A 19,967-nucleotide genomic window follows, 5' to 3' on the forward strand; every position below is an offset into this window, starting at 1 on the left:
ACAACCTACTGAAAACACTCCCTAAAGGGGGGGTTGTAAAATCCAGCCCACTGAATGAGAAAGGGAGCAGTGCTAGAATCCAGGAATGACTTTGGAAAGCTAGAGAAAGAATTTCCTGTCTTCTGATGAATTAGGATAAAAGGCATCTATATCTAGATGTGATATATGCAAGCAGTTTCAGGCCACATTTAATGGAATGGAAAGTGGTTTCCGGCCTCTTTGCCAACTTTGGCCATTTTGACTGATGCAGGTTTGGATCCAGACAAGGCCACCCAGCCCTTGAGCTGAGCAGGCATTTAGGCTCATTATGAGCCTTGTCAGGGGTAAATCATGGAGGCTGACTGGAATTTTTCAGTTCGTCTTCAGTTTCACAATGCGATGGGGTGGGGTTGGTGGGGGTCAACTTAACTGCCTGGAAGCAGGCACCCAGCAACATGTGATGAGGTCAGTGCTCCCAGCAAGCCCAGAGGTCCCCTTTGCTTGTCTGGGTGGAGCAGTCAAAGGTTGCCCAGCAGAGAAGGCTCCCCACCATCACCACCACAGTAGTGGCATGGCTACTTCCTCTACTTTGAATTTTTTTTTACAAAAAGTAGCTGAGAGGTTATCTTCTAGTTGAAGGTCCCTCTCAATTACTCAGCATTTACTACAGCCAGGTGCTCCAATGCAGCTGGAACGCCTCTGATTTCCCTCCAGCTTCAAGAGCCCACCAACTGCCTTTACTTGGATGGGGAGCCTGTCTCCCTGCCAGTCAATAGGGTAGTCTGGTCAAAATTCCAGGTCAGTTGACTGTTTCCTCCTGGGAGTTGGTTTAGAACGCAAAAAGAGTCTAGGCTGCTGTTTCCTGTCCCTCAAAGTGAAAATTCAGTCCAGTAAATTAGTTTGAAAACCTGGGGTTGGATTTTGTCTTTCAGGTGGGAATCACCATTTGGGAATTTTCCCGACTTCGCGATCCCACTTCTGTCCTGGTAATGTCCGCCCACCATAGTTTCATCCCGAGGAGGTGGGCATGGGATGCATCTGGGGCTGCCATCTCTCGAGGCAGGCTTGAGGTGGAAGGACAGGCAGGCAGGTGGCGAGGCTGGCATGTTGGAAGGCTCATCTTTGTTTACTGGGATGGCAGCCCAGTTGTATTGATGGTTGTTAGACACTCAGCCTTCACCACCCTCAATCCCCACCCCTCATGCTCTCATGTTCACTCTATTCCTCTTCATAGCTCCATGCCCCCATGACCATCAAGGCCCCTCAATTCATCCTCATATCTCCCATGCCCCCTCCATATGCCCTCATGTCTCCCATGGCACCTGGCAACTATATCAACAAAAGCAGGTTGAACAGTGGCCAGACTCCATCAAATTTGCAGGGATCTGAATGCCCAGCCCTGCAATGGAACTAGCAAGAGTGGAAGTGCTCTGTGCAGGCTCGTTACCTGCATCCTTATCCCATAACAGCAAAAATTGCTTGAAACATGAATGGGGGAGGGAATTCTGGAATTGGTTCCTGCCCACCATTTTTAAAGCTCCTCTGCCTCCATTCTGACATGTGCGGAGGCATGAAAACTAGCTCTATATATTAACTGTAGTGTAAGGGTCTGGTACATAGGGGGTTATTGTGTGACTAAGTATAGCACCGCCCACTCAGTGATGTAAGAGAACACATGACCTGCACCTAGGGGTCAGTGTAATGTTGGACAGAACTGTACATAGAAGCAAGCATGGAGACAACTCCAAGCCTGAACCTTGATTGTACCTATGTATATAGTTTCTAGTAGTTAATAAATACTTGCTATTGAACCACCTCAGACTATGAATACTTTAATAAGACCTATCGAACTATGCCCAACACATTATGACATTAACAATTCAAACAAGAAGTGGTAGAGTTGTGCAAATACCATGCATTAATGATTTTATATAACTGTAACTTTGTGTAACCTGTTAACACTGGAACTGTTGGAATTTATAGTTGATACACATGCTATTGTTGTAGAAGTGTTCACAACAAAAAGTTTATTTTCTTTTGAGGAAAGAGATATATCAATATTAGTGTAATTTCATACTCATAGCCAAGTAAGAGTAGTTTCATGATTATTCCCTCTTACCTGGAAGTAATGTATTATTAACAGCAACAAGCAAGAAAGAGGAACAGAAATTGATTAATGAAGAATACATTTTTAAACTATGATATATTTTTTAGTTTATTATCAGTTGATTATAATAACAAATGGTACAATCGTTATTATTAAATTTATCTGCCTAACTGGGATCACACCTCTTGACACACCAATCTGCTAATTTTAGTCTATTAACATTTTTGATGTAATATTTTGAAGTCAGTGGCAGAACATGTCCATTTATATTTAAAATTAGCCATGAAAACAAATCGAGAATCTTTGAATGCTACACCACATCAATTTTGACAGACGGAAGCGAGATCAGAGAATTGAGGCTGCAGAGTTGTGGTCTTTGAGGTGAATAATGAAGATATTTTGGACAAGTCACACTACCAAAGAAGAGGTGCTAGTAAACTCTGAGATCAAAAGAGCTCTGCTGACTAAGATCAGGAAGAGACAGTTGGAATTTCTCGGACACATGTTAGGAAAGCATGATCTAGAAACTCTGATGCTGATGGGAAAGATCGATGGTAAAAGAGATTGAGATAGAAGAAGAATGATTTTTTTAAAGAGCCTCACAAACTGGATGAATGTACCAACAACGAAGATGATCCTTGTAGAAGTAGGGTCTGCTACATAAAAGGTTAGTGTGGGACTGTGTACAGTACAGCTCACACAGTAATGTAAGAAGATGCTTGACCCCGAGCCAGGGTCAGTTTGGAGATGGACATAGTTGTGTTAAGACCTGGAATGGGGTTAGCTCCTTACCTGTACCTTCTATTGTAGATATATATCTAGTTAAGTGTCATTAATAAAGACTTGCTGTTAACATACTCCTGACTAGAAACCTGCTTCATAGTGTCCGAAGCAGCATTCTTCAATTCACACCTCTAGCGCAAGATTAACATGGAGGTCCATGGTCGCCAACGCTCTTAGAGCATGGTACCTTAAGAAACAGAGAGAGTCTCTTCTGGAATAAATAAATTCTTTGCAAAATTGATTTTTAACCCAGTGGCAATTATTAGCAAATATAAGTCCCAGTTAACCAGAGAAATCTCCATACACATGCTGTGTAGTATCTAACTCCTCCATAGTATATTATTTCATAAGGAAAATCAATGTCCTTAGAAAATTCACATTAGATTCTTAAATATTAATTTTGAAGTTTGTATTTAACACACAGGCACATGCAGTTTTTAACATTTCACTTTGGAATTCAAATCCGAAAATGTTGGAAATACAAAAACTGTCAGTTTGGCTAGCACACTTATCTTCCAAATTCCACATAATATCGGCTGCCATTTCATTGCTGTACTGAGGCAGTACAGCACTGAAAAAGAGATTGTCCATTGGATGCCGTGGTAAACTGAGGTCCTTGCTGTTAAAGTTCCCATATCATTATCTTGAGCCATTAACAATGGCCCAAGAATTCATTGCAATGGCAGGATCAACAATGAAAGCTGAAATGAGACTGTTTTGCTCTCTGATCTCCATTGGTTAATTCACACCACAATTTGCTGAAATAATAACCACAAAAAATAACAATCTCAGGCAGCATAGCAGCAGATCCAAAGTGGGGTAGCTATTGGCCATTGTACTTTCCATCACTGCATGGACAAGACACATTTTTCAAAGCTGATAGAACAAAAGAAATATTTTACAAAAAAGTCAAAATCGGAATGATTTTCATTTTTCTTTAAACCACTAATACTTTCAAGGAAGAATAGATTGGATAACCATGACTTAGAGAGTAAAGGCCTGTTCCTTTTGCTAATATGGAATCATAGAATGAAATAGCACCAAAAGAAGCCTTTCAGCCCACCTTGCTTGTGCCAGCTGTTTGAAAGAGCTATCATATTAGTCCTACACCCCTTCTCTTTGCTGATAGCCCTGAAATCTTTTCCCTTCCAAGTAATTGGCTCACCACCATCTTCTCAAGGGTAATTGGGGATGGGCAACACATGCTGGCCTTACCAATGATGCCCACATCCCATGAAAGAATAAAAATAATGTTGAATTCCCTTTTGAAAGTTGTTATTTGAATCTGCTCCCTTCAGGCAGTGAATCAACTTCATACTGACCTGTTGAGTAAAAGCAGTTCTCTTCATCTCACTTTTTTTTTTTTACCAATTACCTTAATTCTGCTTCTTTTAGTTATTGACCCCTCTCCCACTGGAAACAGTTTCTCTTCATTTACTCTATCAAAACGCTTTCATGATTTTGAACATCTCTAGGACATTTTCTCTTAACCATCTCTTCTCTATGGAGAACAACCTCAGCTTCTCTAGCTTGTCCATTCAGGTACTATTTTAGCCCAGCAAGAGCATGACAACACCATGAGAAAAGAAAATGCAAAACCACTCTGGGAATGAGCACATTCCCCTTGGAAGGAATGGGAAAACCCACAGCGTCCAAAAAAAACAAATGGGTTGTTAATAAAGAGAAATGCAACTCAAAGGAGCACAAAAAGTGAATCAAATGGAGATAACCAAGTACCGAAACAGGGTGCTACTAACATTCCTTCAAATGTGACATACTGAGGTGTGGAAAATATGTCAAGCCTCAAGACTGTCTGAATTTATGAAGTCAGAGATTCGAGGTTGGGGAGAAGGGATAGCAAGTGAAGATTGTATTATAATACTCCATAGGAAGGGAGGAAAGTTTTCTTGGGTGAAGGGGGACATTGTATGATGTTGTAAGTGTCTGCATGCCTCTGTAGTGTAAAGGTGCTCAGCAGAGCAAGGGTTAATGTGGGACTGGAGAATAGCCCAACCCACTGTATGATGCTTAGAGTCACATGGTAATAGACTGAGAGAACAGTCCAGAAAGAACACTCTGGAACCAGCCTGCATGGAGGTAACAGCATCATGCATAACTGTAACCTGGGATCTGTAAATAGCCAAAGGTTAACAATAAAGGTAAACAATGAGTTTAAATATACAAGTCTCAAGATCTCACTGTCGAGACACCACCATGGACCATAGTATAACATGCTCCACCTGCTCAGTAGATTAACAGTTAGAGTTGTCTAGATCACTTGCCTGTCTTGGAGCTGCTACAAGCTAACCATTTGAGACATAAAGCTGCTCAACTAATGAGCAAGAACACCTGTATAAAGCTGACAGGGTCTATTTTTAACTTGTGCACGTGAAGTCCCAAAGATGGCATTGGAACGTGACTGCAGTTTTAACTTAGCAGCCTGAATGGGAAGCAGCAGGGTGTTTCCCACCTGGTTAGTGAAAAAGTGAATCAGGAACATAAGAACATTGAAAAGTGTGTTTTTTTGAAAGAAAATACTTTCCTTGTGAGACCAGGAAGAACAGGCCCTGGTGTGAGAGGGTGGTTTCCAGCCTCTGTGATTTTTCGCTGCTCCCTGTTAGGTTCAGCATGGGAAATCAGCAAGCAGGACTTAAAGAAAGAAAGAATTGCATTTACATGGTGCTCTTCATGGCCATCAGCTGTCTCAAAGCACTTTACAGCCAATTAAGTAACTTTAAAGTTCCTGTTGAAGTCTCTGTTGTAGTGTAGGAACTGCAGCTGCCAATCTGCACAGCAAACTCTCACAAACAGAAGTGCAATAATGACCTGATAATCTATTCTTTGTGATGTTGATTGGGGGATAACTCCCCTGCTCTTCTTCAGAATTGTGCTATGGGACCTTTCATACCAACACAAACAGGTAGATGGGGCCTTGGTTTAACAATTCACTCAAAAGACAGCATGGCACTCTCTCAATATTGCACTGGAGTGTTAGTGCAGATTTTTATGCTGAAGACCTGGGACTGCATATCATAGTGGGGGTGGTGGTGGCAGCTGTGGTGTGGGTGGATGGCTCACACCTTCCCCCCAGCCCCCAGAAGAAAGGTTGTCTGGAAGCCAGTTTGCTCCATAAGCCCACCCTGCAGCCGTAATGTGGGTAGGCTAAATTGGCACACAGTAGGAATTCTGCCCCTCACTGGGGATGAAGTCCCCCCCTTGGGGAGCTGTCGGCCAAGAGCTCAGTAGTGGGCACTGCTAGGACCATTCAGTCCCAAGAAGAAGGCCCAATGGATCCCGGAGTGAGTTAAGTCTGGAGTATTGGACAGGGAGGGTTTGGCCAGTTTGGGGAGTGTGTGTGTGTGTGGGGTGGGGGGTGGGGTGGGGGGGGGGGTGGTGCGGGGGTTTGGAAGGTGGGTGGGTATGAAGGAAGGGGGCTTCCCCGATGTGCAAAGAGCAGCCCCCTCCAAAGATATTACCCCCTTCCTTCCTGTCCTTTTAAAAGCTTTTTAAATAAATGACCAGCCCACTCCTACCTACCTATGCCAACCATAGTATGGTGTGGGTAGGGTAATATCCCAGTTTACAGGCTTGTTAACAAACTCAATTGACCCTTAATTATTTATTTACATATGGTGGGTGGGTTGCCGAATTTGGCACCTGCCCACCCACCATGTTATGGGGGTGAGCTCGGGGATAGTTGCAGGGAAGGTGATGGGCTTGACACCTGCCCTATTTTACATGTCCCCCTCATACCGAAAATACACCTGGTGGGTGCACATAAAGCTGGCACGGAGTTAAATTATCCTAAACCTCTTTCTGGAGTAGTAAATGAGTTTTGAATTGAACTGAAAACCTGGCCGAGAGGGGCTATAGTTTTGCAGCACTGTGGGGATATAGCCTTTGTGGAATATTGGCATTGGACACTGTGAATGGTAGGGACTTAAGCTTTCTTTAAAATTACTAATATTGAGCTTTCTTGAAGATTACTATTATTCTATCAGCTTTTCAACTATCTTCACTGACTGTTGGCTTCAGCCTACCTCAGACGTGGTTATCAATCTAATGATCTTAAAGTTTATAACCAAAGAAAGCTTGGTCCCATTATACAGGAGGGTATGTATACAATACCAGGGCTAAGCTTTCTTTCCAGTTGTCGACTTCTGTTCTCTCAGTGCCAGTGATAACATTCAATAGCCTAAATCTTCCAAGGAGCAGGAATGACTTTTCTCTGCCACTCTGGAGCTCCACATTTCTGGCTGGAACTTGCAATCTCAGCTTCTCCAGAAATGCAGTGTACAGTTCCTCAAAGAGCTTCATTGTAGTGCTGCAGTACCAAGGGAAGAAAAGCCAGGCCCCTTTTTACGGCATTCTGTAAGTAAAAAGTTTAAGTGTCCCGAAGCTTCTTCAAAAAGTTAGAGAGAAGGTAAGTGTATAAGGGAATAGGGTGCGTAAGGTCAATGGGTAGGGGGTTGGTAGGGTGAGTAAAGGGGTGGGGTGAGTGACGGGTGAGGTGAGTGATGGGTAAGGTGAGTGGGTAAGGGGGTAGGGTGGCATGTGGCTGAGGTTGTAGTTAGGGAAGTGGGTGAGGTGGGTTGAGAGCTCATCAAGTCGGATCGGTGGGGAATCAGGTGGAGGAGGCTGGTCAGGTCGAGTTGGGGAGTAGTCGAGGAGGGAGTTGAGGAGATCAGTGTGAGCGAGTGGGGGAGTGAGTTATGTAGTTACCCAGGAGTTATATTTTTCTTTCTAACATTTCCTGGCTAACTGTCCAGGTAAGTCGGAACTGTCCAAAATCTCCAACGTTAGGTCAGGGGCCCAGGTCTTCCAGTTTCTGCATAATTGGAGATCTGACATGCCCCCCAAGAACACTATAGGACCCCTGATAAAAGACCCAATGCAAGGGCTCCATGGGAATTGCCCATGAGGTTTGAGCTTCCGATGGGCAGTTTCCTTGCTCCCTGTGATGCTCTATAAAAGTTTCCAGCCCCAAGTTGGTGTCACTTACCTGGATAGTTACCCAGGAAATATTAGACACCTAAGGGAGGATTTTCCCCAAGTCAGGTGGCCGCAGTGGGCGGGCCCGGGAGTAGCCGTGTAATGGTCCGCTGCTCGTGATCGGGGCCCGACTGCCATTTCACGCTGACTGGTCAATTAATGGCCAGCCAGTGTGAAACATGCGCTGATAACCTCGGCGCTGCCTGGGTGGGGGGTTGGGGGGAGGAGCATGAGCACTGAAGTTTGTGCATGCGCACACAGTGAAAGGTCCCTGAAGGCACAGAGCTGCCTCAGGGAGGTGAAGATTTTTAACATGAGAAATAAAGGGCAACATTTGCCCCTCATTGGGTGGGGGGGGGGGGGGAGAGTTCGGGAGCAGGCACGGGCGGGCGGGCTTCCGCTCAGCGCCCCGGTCAGGGACGCGCCACCATTTCACGTGGGCACCTAATTAAGGCCCACCCAGCGTGACGTCTGCCAGGAAGCGCTATGCGGATCCTGTGCGGTTGGGGGAGGGGGGGTGGCGGTGGGGGTGGGTTCCTTCAGCTGGGAGTGCGCTCTTTTGCGCATGCGTATGAAAAAGCACAATGACCTCCTGGAGACTAAGTGCTGCCTCAGGGAGATCGGCTCACATTTTAAGCTTTAAGTAAAGCTGAGAAAAAAATTTCCCTGCCATGTCCCCTCATGTGACACAGTCACATGAGCTGGGACATGTCCATAACTTTTTATTTTAAAATCCTCAAGAAAGCTCAAGCCGCCCGTGGATGAGGTTTCATGCTTTTTCAGAATACCGCCAGGGCTCCCGGCCTGCCCACCAACCTTGATGTTGGACGGGCAGGTCCATTAATGACTTTGACTACTTTGTTAATGGCCTTAATAAGCCATTGACAGGTCGGCGGGTGCGCAGCCAATCAGCTGTCCGCCCGCCAAACTGAAAGTCTGAATGACATGCTGTGATGTCGGGACGCATGCCCAATGTCATCCTGCGTCATTTCACGTGTCAGCGAGCAGGCCCCACCCCTGCTCGCCAGCCAGAAGATATAGCCCAAAGATTTTAAAAATAAGGACACATGTCCCCACGTGACTCTGTCACATGAACAGGGACATGTGAAACATGAATTCTAAAAATTTCTATTTTTTTTTGGTCATTGTCTGAAACTTCATCCCGCCCGTGGGAGTTTTCGCAAAAATGCAAAGGCCGCCTGGCCTATTCACCTGCCTGCCAACCGTAAGGTTCGACAAGCAGTGAAAAATTCAATTTAAGTAATTAAGGGGCTTAATAGTCCTTTTAATTGTTGGCAGGCGCTCACCCATCACGATCGTGTGCTATTTCACACTCGCGCGTGCCGAGTGTATGCCCGCATGCCGAGCTGAAAATCCTGCCCCTAGTCTAACACCTGGGCCTCCAATCACTCACACTGACCCCCCTGACTTCACCCTCGACCCCCATCTCTCCTGACCCACTGACTACCCCTACAAGCCTCCAACTCCACCCTGGCCTCCCGACTAATCCCACAACTTCCACGGCTATCCAGAGACCTGTAGATCTGTGTGAATAAGTTAGCCCATTATTCAATGTTATCCAAGACGGTCCAAACAGATATCATGATTGTTTCTGACATATCAACCACTCCGTTAAAAGTGGTATATTCACTGCAAGATATTGCTTTTTAAGGCATTTCCCTTGACCAAATAAAGGTGGGAAAACATATTAGAAACTCTATGTTGGCATTGCTATAAGAAGGCAAAGCTTCATTTATCAAGATCCATTGCTTGCTTCTGAGGAGGGCATCAGAGGATAAAAACTTAGTTGAGCTTTTCTAGGTAGAATATTCTTTTAGAAAAGTAGACACATCATGTCAAGGAATTCAAAGTTACATATGGAATTTAGTTGGTTTAATGAACAGAAAGTATTTATTACAAGTATATTTAAGCATAAGTTCTTGTGTTATTATATCCTATAGACCACCTGCAGCATTGTGCATTCCAAGTATACCTGTAGTCTGTCTTGTACACAACTAATACATCCTCAGTCATCAAAACAAACAGAATCTAGATTTTGAGATGCACACAGAATATACAAATACAAACAGATTCTGTCTGGATGTATGAAATAAAAGCATTAAAAACACAATTTGAGATTAACTTCATTCCCTTCTCTTTCATCTTCACTTTGGGGATTTAATTCACATAATTTACCACCATCAAATTTGTATGTACTTGATTTCAGAACAGATATCAGTGAATTTCCACAGAACTGACATATGCCTATTCATGTGATCCATTATTGAAGCAGGAATTAATACAGATATACAATTGATATATTTATTTTGACACTAGAACATCTCAATAATACAATCACTTAAATAAATTATTTTGGCAATTTAAACATTCTATCAAAATTTGACATTGACAGGAATGGTTTGTACTATTTTCTGTCATTTAAAAATGAAGGTGGTATGAACTACAGCTCACATTTGATAAAGAAAATACTGAGGTACTTTGTTTTTAGAACATAATTTAAGTTAAAACAAAACTATCAAAGTGTCTACTCTTTACTATTTGGAAGATATAGAATTTTTCATAATTGCACACATAGTCATACTTAATTTGTATCTCAGTAACATTAAACGTGCATGCGTAAGTATCAGATACCAGAAAGATTGCAGCACATTTTAAATGATCCATCACAACCCCATAAATATATTATTCTTAGAGTAGTAGAAAGACTGTAGTGTAGTTTATCCATCATGATCTCCAAAGCAGCCTGGATGCTGTACAGCTATATACAACATTGTTTGGTTATAGTGTACACATTGCAATTACATGCTTTCATTCAAAATTGACAAATGCATCTGGTTACGGATCAATTTTCAATCACAGAGCATTAACAATGAAAGAAATATGCTTAAGAGATATGGGGGCAGGATTCAATGAAATCTGACATATCTCATACAATGAAAAACAGCGGTGGAATGATCATAGATAAGCAGACCAATATATCACATTGAAGAAGAGGAAACAAAATGGAAACACAGCTCTTGCATAGAGGTCAATTCGCTTTGCTTCAGTTGGGATGACAGGCTTTGGAGGTGGAGGCTTCTTATTATTTTTTAACTGGAGCTTCCCAAGACTGTTGTTAACTTCTATGGGTTTTCCATAGCAGTCATAATTAGACAATTCAAAGTCACGTGGCAAGCTTCCAACGATGCTGAAGTCATTGGATCTCAAATCAGATTTAGAAGTACAAACCTTTTTGCACCTTGTCTCTGCAACCTAGAAAAACACAGTGTAATTATTGATGCTTGGCTTCATTGTCATCACCACTATCATAATCATAATCATTAGTACCACAGGATAACTATACAGTTTACAAAAACATGCGTTTGGTTTAAATTGCTTTAAGTCTGACAGGAAAACTGGACAGCGATGCAGTATATTGGTATACCAACATGTGGCGCCACAGGGTAGCAGATTGCAGGTGGCCGATCTCAGTCAGAATAAAAAATAATTGAATTGATTTCTGCGTAAACTGAATTGGACAATTTGACAGCTTCAACCTTTCCAAAACATTCCTTTTCAAGGACAAGGCAGTACCTTCCGGCTTAGCACTTAAAACAAATTTGCAAGACTGCAACAACAAATTTTGGGCCAGTGCTTTGACAGGAGTAATATTAACTTTAATTACTTTGCTTGCAAAGAGACATATTATTTGCTTTCCTTGGGGGTGCAATTCTTCTTTGGAGATGAAAAATATGTTAAGCAATGTACTTAAAAAATGTCATTATAATAAACTGTAGGAGGCTGAGCGTCAACTCGCAGACACTTCCTCCTACCTCTCCCTGGACCATGACCCCACCACTGAACATCAAGCCATTGTTTCCAGGACTGTCACTGACCTCATCTCCTCTGGGGATCTTCCTCCCACAGCTTCCAACCTGATAGTCGCCCAACCTCGGACGGCCCGCTTCTATCTCCTACCCAAAATCCACAAACAGAACTGCCCCGGTAGACCGATCGTCTCAGCTTGCTCCTGCCCCACAGAACTCATTTCTCATTATCTTGACTCCCTTCTCTCTCCCCTTGTCCAGTCCCTTCCCACCTACATCCATGATTCCTCTGACACCTTACGTCACATCAACAATTTCCAGTTCCCTGGTCCCAACTGCTTCCTCTTCACCATGGATGTCCAATCCCTCTACACCTCCATCTCCCACCAGGATGGTCTGAGGGCCCTTAGCTTCTTCCTCGAACAGAGGCCCGAACAATCCCCATCCACCACTACTCTCCTCCGTCTGTCTGAACTTGTTGTCACACTGAACAATTTCTCCTTCAACTCCTCTCACTTCCTCCAAATAAAAGGTGTGGCTATGGGTACCCGCATGGGCCCCAGCTATGCCTGTCTCTTTATGGGGTATGTGGAACATTCCTTGTTCTAGTCCTACTCCGGGCCCCTTCCACAACTCTTTCTCCGGTACATCGATGATTACTTCGGTGCTGCTTCATGCTCTCGTCGGGACTTGGAAAAATTTATTAATTTTGCTTCCAATCTCCACCCCTCCATCATTTTCACGTGGTCCATCTATGACACTTTCCTTCCCTTCCTTGACCTCTCTGTCTCAATCTCTGGTGATAGACTGTCCACCAATATCCATTACAAACCCACCGACTCCCACAGCTACCTCGACTACAGCTCCTCACACCCCACTTCCTGTAAGGACTCCATCCCATTCTCTCAGTTCCTTCGCCTCCGTCGCATCTGTTCCGATGATGCTACCTTCAAAAACAGTTCCTCTGACATGTCCTCCTTCTTCCTTAACCAAGGTTTTCCACCCACGGTCGTTGACAGGGCCCTCAACCGTGTCCGGCCCATCTCCCGCGCATCCGCCCTTACGCCTTCTCCTCCCTCCCAGAAACATGATAGGGTCCCCCTTGTCCTCACTTATCACCCCACCAGCCTCTGCATTCAAAGGTTCATCCTCTGCCATTTCCGCCAACTCCAGCATGATGCCACCACCAAACACATCTTCCCTTCACCCCCCCTATCGGCATTCTGTGGGGATCGCTCCCTCCGGGACACCCTGGTCCACTCCTCCATCACCCCCTACTCCTCAACCCCCTCCTATGGCACCACCCCATGCCCACGCAAAAGATACAACACCTGCCCCTTCACTTCCTCTCTCCTCACCGTCCAAGGGCCCAAACACTCCTTTCAAGTGAAGCAGCATTTCACTTGCATTTCCCCCAACTTAGTCTACTGCATTCGTTGCTCCCAATGTGGTCTCCTCTACATTGGAGAGACCAAACGTAAACTGGGCGACCGCTTTGCAGAACACCTGCGGTCTGTCCGCAAGAATGACCCAAACCTCCCTGTTGCTTGCCATTTTAACACTCCACCCTGCTCTCTTGCCCACATGTCTGTCCTTGGCTTGCTGCATTGTTCCAGTGAAGCCCAACGCAAACTGGAGGAACAACACCTCATCTTCCGACTAGGCACTTTACAGCCTTCCGGACTGAATATTGAATTCAACAACTTTAGGTCTTGAGCTCCCTCCTCCATCCCCACCCCCTTTCTGTTTCCCTGTTCCTTTTGTTTTTTTTCCAATAACTTATATAGATTTTTCTTTTCCCACCTATTTCCATTATTTTTAAGTATTTTAAAATATTTTATGCTCTCCCCACCCCCACTAGAGCTATACCTTGAGTGCCCTACCATCCATTCTTAATTAGCACATTCGTTTAGATAATATCTCCAACTTTAACACCTCTGTGTTCTTTTGTTGTATTGTTGGTGACATCTTTTGATGATCTGCTTCTATCACTGCTTGTTTGTCCCTACAACCACACCACCCCCCTCCACTTCTCTCTCTCTCTCTCTCTCTCCCCCACCCCCCCCACCCCCCACACCTTAAACCAGCTTATATTTCAACTCTTTCTTGGACTCGAACCCAAGTTCTGTCGAAAGGTCATGAGGACTCGAAACGTCAACTCTTTTCTTCTCCGCCAATGCTGCCAGACCTGCTGAGTTTTTCCAGGTAATTCTGTTTTTGTTTTGGATTTCCAGCATCCACAGTTCTTTTGTTTTTATATATGTAGGAATTCATTGCCTTGAACAATGTGTATCTTGCAACATTGATATTAAGAAACCAATCAGAAGGTGCCTGCCATTACACTTTTGAGCCTTTTAATGATATAAAGCACACATTTTTCATTAATCCACCAACAGGGATACAATATTGTGCAGTTTCAGAGCACAGAATGATACAAACAAAAGCACTTTTTAGTAATGAGATTCAAGTCCCTAGGAGATGAGGTCACATAGGTGCACAACAGCCCTTTGCAAAGGAACTTGACAAGTTTCGGCGTATGGATTTGGTGCGTGTGTCCAGTATGTGCCATGGTTAACATGATCTCTAGTTTGTTTTTATTGTCTTATGAAACCAGGGATAAATCTTCCTGAACTTGGCCACAGTTTTTTTTCCATTTTATGCATTCCCAGTAGTTAGTATTATTAGAAATTGTGCAGGGCAATGTATGAAGCTATATGATCTAATGGATAGAGTGGACACTGATGCAGCTGTCAATCTTTTCTCACCCTTCTTCATCAAATTGAAGAATGTAGGAAGTTGCAAAAGGCATACTGATCTGACGAACAGCTTCAGAAAAGCAGTTATTGAAAGTTAATCAATTTGCTCAAAATGAAACACAACTTTTATGTGAAGCATCACAACAGCCCATATATAGAAATAGTTGGAAGTTTCAGATGAAAAGGATATATGCCTAAATGCCTGTAAGTACAACCAGAACTGTTAACATAAATTTAGATAGTAAAAGCATTGAACTGCAGCTAGCAAGCAAAGACTGAGCTATCCTTCATGTGAGAGAGACGATATAGTGGGTTTGCACTGTTAGTTAAACCTGTCAGCCCACAAGGCACTCTGAATCAGTACAGACAGAAGGGACAGTAAATGATGGTGATGTCCTCCAGAATACAGCCTTTATTCTTTGAATAGTGGGCATAATAGTCTTTAAGATCTTAGAGAGCATTGGGCACAGCCAAGCTAGAGTATATGGCCAGGCTTTTGGTTTTCACCTCACTAACCATTATCAAATGTTACATCCCACTTCAGTGCACCAAGGGCTGAGTCTTTGGCTTGGCGAGTGGGGGTGGGGCCTGCTCGCCGAGGCATAAAATGATGCGTGGTGACGTTGGGTGTGCGTCCCGACATCAAGGTGCGTCATTCAGACTTTCAGTTTGGCGGTCGTGCAGCCGACTGAGCTGCGCGCCCGCCAAACTGTCAAAGGCCTATTAAGGCCATTTAACTCTCAAAGTAATTAATGGAGCTGCCGTCCAACCTTAAGGTTGGCGGGCAAGTGAAGAGCCCAGGCGGCCTTCGCATTTTTCATGGAACCTCATCCAGAGATGCGGTTTCATGAATGATTTTAAATTTTAACAAATATTTTTACTGAAATTAATGCACATGTCCCAGTTTCATATGAGGGGACATGTAAAAATTTTCTCGCCGCTTTATTAAACCTTTTGGACTTAAAACTAATCTCCCTGAGGCACCTCTGTGCCTTAATTGGCTTGCCCACGTAAAATGGCGGCGTGGACCCGATCAGGGACATTGATCAGGTCCGTGTCTGCCTGCATCCGCTCCCGCCCAGCCCAGCCCCCCCGACAGGCAGAAAATTCTGCCCCAAGTTGCAGATTGTAGAGCGCGCATTTCCTCAATGATTTTGCAAATAAACCAGAGTAGTATTGGTGATGGAAAAGGAAAATTGAGCAGGTGACATTCCACTGGTTTCCCATTCCCAGTTGTATGGGACAAATTTAACACCTTGCAGGAGGGGGGCCAAGAGTGATGGTATTTTTTTGAAAATCTAAACCCAACTTCAACCCTCCTCGAACTCACCCACTTCTAGTTTTAAAGGCAGTTGGGGAAGGGTGACTAAACTGTACTCGCGATGCAAGTCATTTATATATGTTAATGAGGCTACATACCTCAAACTTTAACATACTTCATGAGTTAATTGGTGTGAGTGTTTTCCCAGGGACCAGGAAAGCAGGCAGTTGAACGGAGGTGCGAAAGGCCAGCTCCAGTGTCTTTCCAGTACAGCTTCTGACGGTGACGGTGATGTATGAAAAATGTGAGGAACTGACCACTGTGGTAAAGAGGCAGTGTTCATGGACGAAGAAAGGACGTCTACTGCTGAGCAGAACTCCAACATGCCGATTCCCTGCTGTATCACTTTGACTTCCAAGCCTCATAGGCCCAGATTTCAAGTGGAGGATACTCTTTAAGGAAGAAAGTGCACATCTGTCCATTCAGTACATGCTGGAAATCTGAGTGATATTTCAGAATATCAAACCTGAGTGACGTTATCACAGAGCAAAAATCTGCACTGAACACTTTGCAACATCAGTGGCAATGAAGACATGAAAATACAATGCAAATGTTATAGCATCTTTCCTGAATGCTCATATTGATATTTCAATATTATAGAGTCAAAGGAGGCAATTTCAAATTTATTCTCTCTGCTAGCAAAGCACTGTACCTGGAATGTAAATTTGTCAAATTATTACTTAAAATCCAAGAGAAGATAACAGTTAGGAAAACAATCCAACATTCTGAGAACTCATAGAAGTCCAAAAGTCTATGCCTGCCGAGGTCAGTGGCCTATGTGAGAACTCGGCACACAGCAGTGGCATACATGCAGCAGTGCTAGAACCAGACAGCAGTTGGTTCTTTTGTTGGGGACAATCCCAGGTGACAGGGAGTATTCCTGAAAGTATGAAACACAATGCAATGAAAGCAGCACAAGGCATTCTTGACACAGATACATAAACCTCTGAATCACATGAAATCGAAAGTTGCAAGGACACCTTGCCATATTAACTCACTTAGCACTCTGCTAAAATACACTGGGCTGAATTTTCCAGCTAGGGCATAGATCCCACCATCAAGGTCGGAAATGGGAGCTGCTTGGACCGGGATTGATTGGCCATGGGCAATCTTGTGCCCACTAGCCAATTAAGAGTTGGCTGGCATGAGGGCCAACCTTGAGGGAGTGGAGGTGGGTAGTGGGTGGTGGAGGTGGAGTGAGGTCATGCTGCAGAAGGTGCAGGCGCCATATTTAGAGGACTCCCAGCGTTCAATGTAATGGGGACTAACAGGGCATCTTTAGAAAGGAAGAAAAGTAGCAGAGACAATGACAGAAGGAAGACATTGGGTGGCCCTATGTTTTAGTGCTGCCTCCATTACAGCTCTTCCTCAGGCTGCAAGGGCAAGGCAGGAGGGCCTCTTCCCTAGGGACAGCTGGAGGAGAGTGGTCCGACTGACCAAGCAATCTTGGATGGAGACAGAGAGGAGGCCATCAACCATGGGGTTACCCTCAGAACTGAATCCAGAACCACAAATGCATATTTGTTCTTCCAAGGTGAGTACTCCATAACTGTTTTCCCTTTGGGGCTTCTATGTGGCAATGCAAGAGGGTGCATTTGTTGGGGAGGGAGTGACCACCCAGTAAGTGTCAATGGGGTCAGGCAGCAGAACATCCTGTCAGAGACATGGCTTTATCTTGGTGAGAAGGTCAGTCTATGATTTCTGACTCCATTAAGGTCCCTCAAGAGTGGCAGCATGCAGGGGGCATTTGTATGCTCCACCTTGGCCTGCAGGGCTGCCATCAGCACTGGCATTGCGCTTGTCTTTGTGGGGTGCCTAACAGTGTTCATTTTTGTGCTTGCAAGAAGGCAGCCCATAACATGAAGGAACATGTAAAGGCCAGCAGAGGGGTTCCTGGCCATTCTGACCCTTTGGAGAAGGAGACATTAGAACTGACTGGCAGCACAGTGGCTGCTCCATCGCTGAAGGCATGACAGGAGTGTAGGCACAAGGGAGTGAGTGAGTGGTTAAGTGAAAAGATCAATTGAGTCTCTGGCGCACATAGAGGTACAGTGCCCATGTGGCCACCACTGGACACATGGGGCTCCACACTAAAAGAAATTGGTCGGATGCAACAGGAACTCTGTAATCTATCTGTTCTCTCATGAAGATCAGACAGAAGAACAGAGAATTGCAGTTAAGTGAGGGACAGACAGCCACCTCTGAGGAGCAGGAGAAGACCTCAGAGGGTGCACTGTCACATCATTTCCTTGCACTCTCCACCATTGCAGATACTTTCATGTTGGTGGGTCCATGCATAGATTCAGGGTCACAAGCTGGTAAGCACATCACAGATGCGCCCAAGCAGTTGATGGAGGCTGTGACAGCTGAAGCCACTGACAGTTGGTGGACAGTTGGAGGTCAGGGGGCAGTGCTGAGCCCCAGGCCGATGACGGGCTTCTGGAGTCATCAACAAGTTGGCAAATGCTGATACTGCAGTATGAGGTAACGGAAATCTGGTGGAACTTCCAGAGGCTGTGCACATCCATGTACAGACAACGGAGGTGTCTAACCAGGCCATGAGTGCTGCTATATCTCTGGCACGTGCTTGCTTGGATTCCACCATTGAGGGATTGGTAACCCTCAGGAAGAACAAGATCCAGCAGACCACTCATTGCATCATCCTTGAGCTCAGTGTAGCAATAACAAGGTGAGAGGGGCATGAGGCATCTAGAGTCTCCATCAGGTTCTCAAACTTCTCAGGTCAGCCAGGAGATACAAGTATGTCTTACAAGGGAATAGGAACGGCTGCCTTCTACATCTGGGGGCTCATCTCAGGTGCTTCTGGTGTGGACAGCCACTCGGATGCCAGTGACACCAGCGCCTCAAGTTGCCATAATGCCAGAGAAGGGTCTTGCACTGGTGCAGAAGTCCCTCAGCATGCTGGGACCCTCCAGGCCTCAAGCAACCAGAAGGCAGCTGCTAAGGTCACCTTTGGCCACAAAGCAGCAAGGTCAGCAGTCTGCCTCTATCTCAACTGCAAATGCAGGAGGACTGTCATGCAGAAGTCTGCGTGAGAGATTCAAAAAGAACACCTAGCTGTACAGGGTTCATGGGTGAAAAGAGTGTCACAATGTGAAGCCTCACATTTCTTGTGCCACTTAATAAAGATTTAATCAGGTGGCATGACATCTCCTTCCATGTTTTGCTGCTATGTGACTTCAGTTATATCCTGGCTCCCTTCAGCGGCTGGTTATGAGTGACCATGCCAAGAGCGGTCAATGCTTCCCCCTTGCCGCTGTGCAATATGCAATTGGCTGCAGGGAATGGAATGGAAGAAGGTGACAGCAGGGCTCCAGAAAGGTAAGGCTTTATTGGTGTGGATCCAACAGGCAGTAAGGGTCAATTAAAACAGCTATATATTAACACAACCTGAGTTCCCTTTGCATGTATCTCATTGCCTCTTGCCTCTGGTCCCTGGGGTCCTTCATCTTACATCATCTGGTTTCAGCCATTTCCACATCCTCATCATTAGGGGAGACATTGTGAGCCACGATGTCCCCATTGTTCAACGCCTTCCTGCTCTGCAGCGCCAGAATTTGAAGTGCACGGCAGACTACCAAAGCACACAGACCTTCGCTGAGGCATACTGAGAGGCTCGAACAGATTCCATGAGGCATATTCAGAAGCCTTGTGGCCTTCTTGATGGTCACTCGGGTTCCTCTGTGGCAGGTGCTGTCTCTGTCTTTTGCATCCATGCGTGATTCCTCACAGGTATTAATAAACATATCTCTAGTGGGTAATCCTTGTCCCTGAGCATCCTTGCTTGAAGGTGGATGAGCCTGAAAAGCTGAGGCAATTAAGACTGTTGAAGTTTGTAAGCGTCGTGGCTGCTACCTGGGAACCATGCACACACCTGAAGGATCTGTCCATGATGGTCACAGACCACTCGGAAATGAATGGAATGAAAACCTTTTCTGTTGATGAAGACTGCTGGCTGGTCTATGGGAGCCTTGATGGCCATATATATGCAGTTGATCACACCCTTGACCTGGGGGAATCCAGCGATGGCACCAAAGTGAATGATTTTCTCAGCTTGACTATCCAGATCGGTGCAGAAATGCACATATTCACTGGCCCTCTTGAACATGGCAGTGGTCACCACACAGTTGCACCAATGTGCTGCAGACTGCGAGATTCCACACATATTTCTAGTGGATCCT

At 44.9% G+C, this 19,967-nt stretch overlaps 1 protein-coding gene across 1 annotated transcript in view; it reads right to left on the minus strand.

The window, feature by feature from the left end:
- Window positions 1-9,804: 9,804 nt before the first annotated feature.
- glrbb (glycine receptor, beta b) overlaps window positions 9,805-19,967 on the minus strand; it is a 218,111-nt gene continuing 207,948 nt past the window's right edge. The window contains exon 10 of the mRNA XM_041190631.1: window positions 9,805-11,134. Coding sequence (XP_041046565.1) covers window positions 10,838-11,134 — 297 coding nt within the window. The 3' untranslated portion in view covers window positions 9,805-10,837. The remainder of the gene's footprint in view (window positions 11,135-19,967) is intronic.

The sequence above is a fragment of the Carcharodon carcharias genome, chromosome 1 (genome assembly GCF_017639515.1).
Source record: "Carcharodon carcharias isolate sCarCar2 chromosome 1, sCarCar2.pri, whole genome shotgun sequence".
In the NCBI taxonomy this organism is placed as follows: domain Eukaryota; kingdom Metazoa; phylum Chordata; class Chondrichthyes; order Lamniformes; family Lamnidae; genus Carcharodon; species Carcharodon carcharias.